This window comes from Petaurus breviceps, unplaced genomic scaffold, assembly GCF_028583685.1.
Source record: "Petaurus breviceps papuanus isolate PSGF00001 unplaced genomic scaffold, PetGlider_PUasm1.0 688, whole genome shotgun sequence".
Classification (NCBI taxonomy): domain Eukaryota; kingdom Metazoa; phylum Chordata; class Mammalia; order Diprotodontia; family Petauridae; genus Petaurus; species Petaurus breviceps.
This window is the reverse complement of record NW_027186457.1, coordinates 7,473,750-7,483,398: the sequence shown is the minus strand read 5'-3', so window position 1 is coordinate 7,483,398 and position 9,649 is coordinate 7,473,750. Positions and strand designations below refer to the sequence as shown.

Genomic DNA, 9,649 nt, shown 5'->3' with positions numbered 1-9,649 from the left:
ATAGATAGATAGATAGATAGATAGATAGATAGATAGATAGATAGATACATAGATACATAGATAGATACATAGATAGATACATAGATAGATAGATAGATAGATAGATAGATAGATAGATAGATAGATAGATAGATAGATAGATAGATGATAGATAGATAGATAGATAATCACTTAAAAGCTGTCTTCAAGAATTCATTATATGCAAAAACTTGATCCATTTTGCAAAGAACTAAACAAGAAGAAATAGAAGAGATAAAGAGGCAAATTTAGGCCTGATATTGAGGAAATCTTCCTGACAATTAGAGCTGTGCCCAACAGTGGCATGAGTGGGCTTGGTCTACTTCTTCATAGGTTTCCAAATACCATATGTCATAGAGAGTATTCCTATTAAGGTATGGACTAGTTGGCTTTTGGTTATCCTAAGAAAGAAGAATAATGCAAGAACCCAGAGAAACCACAGGGAGGGAGGCTATTGACCCCAGTGTAGCAACATCATGGAATGGAATGTGCACTGGCATAGATTTATAAATGCAATTGACTACATGATGGATCCTTCTATTCATGCCCACATACATGAAAGTAATTATTGATCCTGTGAACCTAGAGGGAATTATTGGTTGATGTTTTAAAATATTATTACATGGTTGTCAAACTAGCATGAATCAAATGATTAAACCTTTGTCCTCTCTAATCAGTCATAAAATATTACAGCTAGAAGAGATGTCAGTAATCCTCCAGTACATGGGTCTCCTTCTAGGTTTCCAATATCTCTCAACACAATAAACTCCATTGGCTCTCTAAAACCTCCAGAATTAACTATAATGCCCTCTTTCTGGCATCAAAGATCTTCATAGTCTGGCCCCTTCCTAATTCTCAAATGACTTACTCTGTGACCCAATGAAACAATCATCTTCACTCTTCCCACAAAACACTCCATCTTCCCATTCCATTAGACTGTGAGGCGCTTGAGTAGGGAGCTATCTCTTGCCTTTCTTCTAGTTGGATTCTGTATGTTGAGTCCAACATAGTGATACCATTTTAGTCCTTTTCAAGAATGAAAAAAACCAAGCATCTAACACAACATCTAACAACAGTGCTACACACAAAGGTACTTAATAGATTGACAAACTGACCACTTTTGCACAACATATATTAAAACCAGTTGACCAAAACTTTGTAGAAAATGCTGGAAATGGATGGACCTTCAAGGTCTTCTATTCTAATTCCCCTCCTGTGTAGAAAAGGAAATTGAGTCAGGAAAAGGCAAAGGGACCTGCCCAACTCCTTATCATCATGCTACTCTGTTTACTCTTTCCCTCACCACAAGATATACAGGGATTTTTCTTTGCTTGTTTTTATTTTTTTTTGTTTGTTCTTTTGGCTCGTCAGTGTAATAAATTAGAGCACTGTGCTTATGAAGCCCAGGTTATGGATTAAATCCCCCTATAGATATTAGCTTTTCAGGTTTTAGTCACCAGACAGTACCAAGAATGCCACCAACCACTATGATAGAAGAACATTCTTAGTCACATGGTAAGCAAGGATGGATCAGTGAAAATCTTAGATTGAATTTAGAGCAGTGTCTAAAAGTAGGAAAGTTATCATCTTGTAGTACTTTGATCAGATCATGTTTAAAGTGTAGTGGTCTGGTTCAAGGGACTGCATTATTTTTAACTTTTTGGATGGCAATTGTGGTTAAGTGACTTGCCCAAAGTAACAGGGATAGTAATTGTGTCAAGTGTCTTAGGTCGAATTTGAACTCAGGTCCTCCTGACCCCAGGGCTGATGCTCTATTCACTGTGCCACCTAGCCACCCCCTGGGGACTGTATTTTAGGGAGGACACACCATAGATCAACAAGATAAAGAAAACAAGAATGGTGAAGGGGTTGATTTAAAAAATATATTTTTGGGGGACAGCTAGGTGGCACAGTGAATAGAGCACTGGCCCTGGAGTCAGGAAGACCTGAGTTCAAAGCTGGCCTCAGACACTTAACACAAAAACTAGCCATGTGACCTTAGGCAAGTCACTTAACCACAATTGCCGTCCAAAAAGCAATAATAATAATAATAATTTGAAGGGTTATCTTATGGGAGAGAAAATAGAATTGTTCAGCCAGAGAAATTCCTTGAGAGATGGCAGGATTCCATGTTTGTTCTCAAATCCCCAGGTTATAGCATTGTTCTTGGCACACAGTAGGTGCTTTAATGAGAGCCTGATTATCAATCAATTGCTTGGTGCCTGTTGATAGAACTAGGATCAATGAATATATATATATATATATATATATATATATATATATTCATCTATAGAGAGCAAGATTTCAGCTCAACAAAATGTGGGGAAAATGCTAATAGTTAGAATTATCCAAAAGTGGATTGAGCTGCCCTGAGAGGTAGTACCACATTAAACATCTTCTGCATTTTTTAAAGATGCTTAGAACAGAAAAGCCGGAGGACCAACATATTTTGTGAGAATTACATACAAGCAGAAAATCTTTGAGAGCTATATGTTTTATTTGTCATATTTGTAAAAGGGGAACAGGCTATACAAGAGATTTTCAGTTTGATATACAACCTTCTTTTTATGTTCTGCTATGGAAATGGATATATCCATTTTATGTGGTGTATGAGTTGAAACTACACTCACACATATGTATATTTATACATATATACATACATACAGTATATTTGAAAATATCTTTAAACAAAAGGTGAATGACTATTTTTAAAATCTGTTATGGAGAAGATTCTTATTCAAGTACGTGTTGAAGGAAATGGACTTTGAGTCCCCTTCCAATTCTGGGATTCTGTGAATCTATGAATTCCATCACCCCGAGAGGAAAGACAACCCAAAATCTCTGAAATTTCTGATGACAAGTCAGTGGCATCTCTTTTATAAATGAAAGAAAATAATTACTTTTACCTACTTCAATAAAAGACCTGGATATGAGTAAATGAGTAAATAAGTGAATATATGAGTAAATAATTGCTTTCTTTATTTTCAAGATCCCTGTATATAGGAGATAGCAGAGACTAGGATATGGTCTTATGATCTTCAAAAGCTTATAATAGCCTCCAGAAGTCCAGTGACTGGAATCTATACTAAAGTATGCTCGAAGGTAAGCCCAATCAAGGACCTTACCTCTAGGAATAACCTATAGTCAGCCGGCTAGATGAGAGACCAAGTGGCTGAGATGCAATTTCCTGCCACAAGGGGGCAAATCATCCAAAGGCTATCTATAATATGCAAAGAAGGACTTTGAAGAAGTAAATGGCAAACCCTTTTAAATTGAGCCTACTCTCCAAAAAGATTTAGGTGGTGGAGAGGAAAATCTGTTCCATGTTAAGATAATATGTTTGTAATTCTGTTCATTCTAAATCTTCCTCTGTATATATACACCTTTGAAAATCCCGAATGCTATCAATTAATCAATAACATAGTAAGACAATATCAATTAGTTAACTGATAGTGGGGTGCTTATCACAAGGAGGAATTTTTTTTAGGAGGGAATATACCAGAAAGAAAGCTCCCGCTGAAAGTATTAGAACTCTACTGATCCTTGGGAATATGATTTTTATATCTGAGGGGCAGATATAGACAACAGAGATGTGAGGAACTAGTAATGGGTCAGGAGAGTAAATTGAGAATATATGCACGTGTGTTTATATTCTGACAAACACACACATGCATAGGGTCTGTATAATTTATGTGCATATTACATGTGAATTATATACACATATATAAACATTTGCTTATTTTTAAATAATATACTACTTAGACCTTAGGGTCATTCATAATCTGAACTCCCCTACTTAGATTCATATTCCTAGACTTCCCGACATTCATCTTTCATTTAGGATTATATCTCTCTACTGTTGTCCACACATGCTCTTTCTGACTCAGTGCCTTTGTTAATTAGCTAATTCTAAGATTTTATGACATATTAATTTGAATTATGCCACCCTTCCAGTATCTTCATGGGGAAGAAAGAAGGAATTAATTATACAAAGGATCCTGTTCCATCCTCACTCACAGGATAATCTTTTTAAATCATCATTTTTTTAGTTACTAAAGAAAACCCACACAAAACTACAATGACCTCAGTGACCAAGCTGATGCATCTACTGGAAAATTACTTAGAAGCATCTTAAATAAGGAGTTATCTTATACAAAGGTATCAATCGGGGGCTACCAAGATATTTTTGCCAGAAGATTTATAAAGTTAATGTATTTCAAATCTTATATTGATATTTCACTTTCAGTTTAAAATTTTCTTTAAGCACCATTTATAAATGAAGACTTAGCACCTACTTAGCCCCCCATTGCTGGTTGAGTATCTTACCCAAATCTTGGAACTGAATGTAGGCAAGTGAAAGGGAATCAGAATTCAAGAAGAAGGTGAGAGATTGTGAACTGGGCAATGTTGACTCATTCTCCCTATATTGACTTTAACCAACAGCAAGCAACTGGACACAAATTAAATTGTCTACTCTGGTAACAACTACACATATGCCTACTGACTGATTTTGTTTCAAACCTTTATCTAATATATGATTCAAATAAAACACATAAGGGACAAGAGGGGCAAGCATTATATTTTATACTTTTGTGGATATTCAAGGTTTAATGAGGAAAAGAGGAAGAAGGAAAAAGAAACTTCAGATCATTGGATCTGGGAATGAGAGCTCAAGTCTAGATCTGACACATAGTGGCATCATTACCACACCCAAGTTATTAACACCTTTGAGGTTCAGGTAGCACTTCTATGAATTGTGAATGATAATACTTAAAGTCTATCTCATATTTGTGAATAAAATTCTTTTTAAATGTTAAAATTCTATGTCAATGAGATTATTAGTATTACTTTGTAGTATTTTACAATGTCTGAACACACAATAGGGTCTCAACAAGCAACATTTGGCCAATATATTTATATTTAAGGAAAGTTCTTTTTCTGATTATCTTTTCAAAATATGCATGGGGACTAGGGATAAATGTGGCCATTCTAATTGTTTTACAATTTTCATGTTACTATGCTTTTAAAGATTTCATGAAGTAAAAATGCTCTGTCTGATGATAGATACCTATAGGCAAATGATACCTTAGGAACAATTTGTGTAGGGTGGGACTCCGAATCTCCAAGAATTTTGTCTTTGAAGGAAATTATTAAATTATATTTCTCTAGAAAGATCCTTTCTCCAGATAAATGCACATGATAAAAAAAAATATAACCCAATTCTTTGTTCCTGCAACCCAATTCAACACAATGGATTTTTTTCTTTTAAAAACAAAACATTTGAGCAAGATAATGGGACTATAAAGAAAAAGAACCCAAATAACTGCTTCCCTCAAAAAAATCATCTCTTTCTCTTAAAGAGAGTGATTTTTATTTGCCATTTGAACATGTCATGAGAGAATTAGTCTTACAAATAAGACAAAAAGAATTAGTAGAGAGATGGGAACATGAGGTAAAGAATAGGTTGTTTAGACAGTGTGTCACAAAAGAAAGTGATAAGTTCTCAACTAAATTCTTACTTCTTCAATTATGATATACTTCCCTTTGAATTTCTTATAAGGACACCCATAAACATTAATAATATTTAACCTATTTATGGGCACATTTCAAACTATTTAGCAAAATATAAAATCCTTGCAAGTATAAACCATTATCTTGCTAACAAATCTGAACTTTTTTTATAAAATAGGACAATTGGTACCCACTGTATAACTGTGTTATAGCAGCATAAATTTTGAACTAGAAAGAATTTGGAGGTCATTGGAGGCAGTGTGAAGCAATGGAATAAATACTAAGCTGGGAATCATATACTTTGAGTTCCAGCTTTGCCCTTTACTACCTCAGTGACCTTGGAAAGTTGTTTACCTTCTATGTGCCCATTTACTCACTTGTATGAGACAGATTAGAATGTCTTTGAAGTTACTTCGTGCTTTAGAGCTATGATTCTGTCCAAATAAAATCGAGAGGCTGAACAACTAGTTTAAGGTGATACAGTTACAGTAGTAATAGAAGAAACTGGGATTTGGATCCAAGTCCTCTGGCTCCAAATCTAATTTTCTGTTTTTTTCTGTTTATTCCATCACTTTATCTTCTATCTCTAGTACTAGTAAAATACCTTAAATAGATATACATGTTTTACATATATGAAGAATTTTGTCAAAGTCAATTCTATCCTCATAGAATGACAGGGTTTATATTGGAAAGAAGTTTAGAGATCATTTAAACATTTTCCATCTTTTCAGCAGATGAGGAAATTGAGGTCCCAAATGACTTGCAAAAGGGATCAAGTTGATATCTCAACTCAGCTTCTCTGACTTGAAATTCAGTGATTTTTTCACTAGATTACCCAATTTCGTAATTGCATATTTTTCATCATCTTTGATCATCTCCACTGTCTAACACAATGTCTTCCTTGCATATAGTAGACACTGAAAAATTTTTTACTGATTCATGAAAAAATAAAGCAGACAGGAAATTTTCCCTTACCCTTGAGCCACAAGTTCCTTATACCAGTCTGTTTACTCTAAAGACTTTAAGACCCTTATTTATTTCTACAAATCCATAAAGATACTCTTTGCCCAAGAGTTCCTTTGAATCACTTAGTGTATCAGACTGCATGTTGTCGTTCAGTCATTCAGTCACGTCCACCTCTTCATAACCCTGTAGACCATAACATGACAATTCTGTCCAAAGGGTTTCTTGGCAAAGATGTTGGAGCGGTTTGTCATTCTTTCTTCATTCAGTTAAGGGAAACAGAGGATAAGTGACTGTTTCAGGTCATGTAGCTAATAAGTGTCTGAGGCTGGAATTGAACTCAGACTTCAGGCCCAGTACTCTAGCCACTATAGATGATAACTATCCCCAATCATTGTTTTTGGAGTAGTGGAGATGCTAACTTCTCAGAGACTGTGTCAGCGAAATACAAGCTCTCATAGATTTTTGCCAACAGACAAGTTTTTGAGTAAAAGCTACTTAGATATTTGTCCAGGGACCATATTAACTAAGTGAGCTCACCACATTGGATGGTCTATAAAGTTTGGGGATTTTGGAGTGGCACAGAAATTCCACTATCCATCTGCTAGGGGATACCCATCAATGATAACAAAGGACAATATGGTTATCAATAATATCACCTATCTTTTGAAATTCTAAAGAAGGCAGTACCTCAAGTTACATTAAGTCAGCCTAAGAAAATGATTGCATGGGTACTTCTCCAAACATCATTTTAATAGGCATAAAGAGTCACTCAGCTCAGCCCTCTATCACAGTCAAGGGGAATCACAGAACGAACTCACGTTAATTGCTTCTGAAAATGAGTATCTCACTTGAAAAGAACATTAAGAGACTGATCATTTCTTCAGAGCTTTGTCAGCCCGAAGGAGAAGAAATCTGAAAGCAACAGGGAGTGTTTTTTTTTGCTTAATTGTTGTTTATTTTCATTGCTAACTCTACATGGGTCCGGTATGTTATTTTCATCACTTCAAAGAAAACATATGATGTCTTTATATTCCTGTTCAATTCTATTTATCTATTAAATATTTTAACATGACAAAGCATCTACTTAAAAGCATTGTGAGTTTAAATTTGATAATAGGTAATCTAATTGGGAGTTATCAAAAACTTTTTCTTAGTTGCCAGGAAATATGGAACCAAATTCAGTACGAAATTTCATATTTAGTTAATCTCAGGAGTCTTGTTACAGGCACAATTTTTCTTATCTTTAATTTGTCTCCATTCTATAATCTCTAATGTCAGTTCATATCTATTTGGAAGTCGGCAACTCCAATTAGGCAAGATGACATATTATATAATATACAATATAATTGTATCTCATATATACACATATATGTATATGTGTGCATATATATGTGTGTGTATATATGTATATGTGTTTGCTTATACACACACACATATGTAATCTTAGATTTTGTGATACTATTTCTATGCCTTATTGTGGCATAGAAGAGACTCTAAGTTTTCAAAGGCTAAGCCAGAAAATTGGTGCAGAGTTCAGATGTGCAAAAGAAGTAATGTGGTACAATGGGAAGAACAAAGAATTCAGAGCCAGAGACCTTAGGTTCCAATTCACAATTACATTTTGCAGCCTTAAATTTCAATTCCCAATGTTTTAAAGTGGATGATTTGTCACATTGAGATATTTAACTGATAAGTAGAATTGAAAATTGTCACTCACCTGTGTGACCTATATGTACTTCATAGTGGATCCATACAACCCATCTTCTGGTCCTTCTCAAGGTCTTTTAAAAAAATAATACAATCCAGTAAGATAACTTACTGAATAGGCTAGTGCAATGATTTCATTTTGCCCTAAAGATATAACAAAATAAGGTGAAGTGACTATTTGTTATAGGCCTGATCTTTAAGTAAGGAACATCTGGACTGATGATCAACCTCTAGTAAATATTAGCTCTGTCACCATGGGCAAAGAATGTAACCTCTCAGGAACTCAGACCTCAGATGGTTGTTCAGATTTGTATTAGTCAAGAGAAGTTAAATCATTGATTAAAGTGTCCTTCAAATCAAAGAAATCATCATTTCACACCCTATATTCTGCTCCTCACCCCACTCCCACAGTAGGTACAATGAAGAAACATGAATGGATAAATCTGTTCTTTCTTTGAATTAAGCCAGAGAAGTTTGTGATTGATCTTCAAACCCACAATTTTGTAAAACCAGCTCATGAGAACACAATAATCAATTTCCAAAAGTTGAATTAGTGAAGTGAGTTATTACATTTTACCTGAGCTGCTGTTTCCTGCTAACAAGGTTGGACTAACAGAGGATCTTCCCAGTCTGCTAGATGTTACTGGTGGCCCTGGTGTTCCATCCCATTCCTGAGCTTTGATTGGCTCTCTGGAGGAAGATGCCCTGTGATGACCTCTCTCTTTGTTTTCCAGCTTTGGTAGTGGTTCTGTACTGTGGCTTCTTATCTTCAATTCATCTGTTGGTTCTACAAGATAAACAGAATTCATATTGTATGACAAAGGGATAGTTTCACAAAATAAATTAGCAGGATCAATAAAATACTGTGAAAGTAATTTAATCTTATAGTATGGTTTTCCTAAAGATAGAAATCATCATATTTTGGCATCATTTCTTTTTGAGGAATTAAGCAAAAGTTGGGGAAGATTACTATTTTTTTTGGTAGGGTGGGGGAATGACATGGTTGAATCTGACCATATCTGAGATGACTTTTTGGTCTTTATGGGGTGAAGTATTTTACAAACTCAAACTGTCTTTAGAATAACAGAATCAATATTTAGAAATTGTCCCACTCCTCAATTTTCTCTTATTCCTCACCATACGCCTCCATGTCTCTGCCCTGAAGCCTGCTAGTTTGATTGATGTTTCTGGCCCAACCACAACTTCATGAGAGTGGCTCAGCCATGTTTGATTCATTCCTGTTTGGACTCACTCTCTAGATTTCATTACCCCCTTGTCAGCAACCTTGGACTCAACAGTTACCCTTTTCTCCCCTTTTTAGATCCCTCCTCATTTTTTTGATCTTCCTTCCATGAGACATAAAGTTCTTAAGAATGGGGGTTTTCTTATTTCCTTATATTTTTTATCATGCTTGGCACATTGTTTGGAATTTAATGTTTGTTCCACC

General features: G+C 35.1%; 1 protein-coding gene across 1 annotated transcript in view; it reads right to left on the bottom strand.

Moving 5' to 3' along the window:
• NYAP2 (neuronal tyrosine-phosphorylated phosphoinositide-3-kinase adaptor 2) overlaps window positions 1–9,649 on the bottom strand; it is a 333,767-nt gene that overhangs the window by 76,823 nt on the left and 247,295 nt on the right. The window contains exon 6 of the mRNA XM_069104545.1: window positions 8,780–8,989. Within this exon, the coding sequence (XP_068960646.1) occupies window positions 8,780–8,989 (210 nt within the window). The remainder of the gene's footprint in view (window positions 1–8,779; window positions 8,990–9,649) is intronic.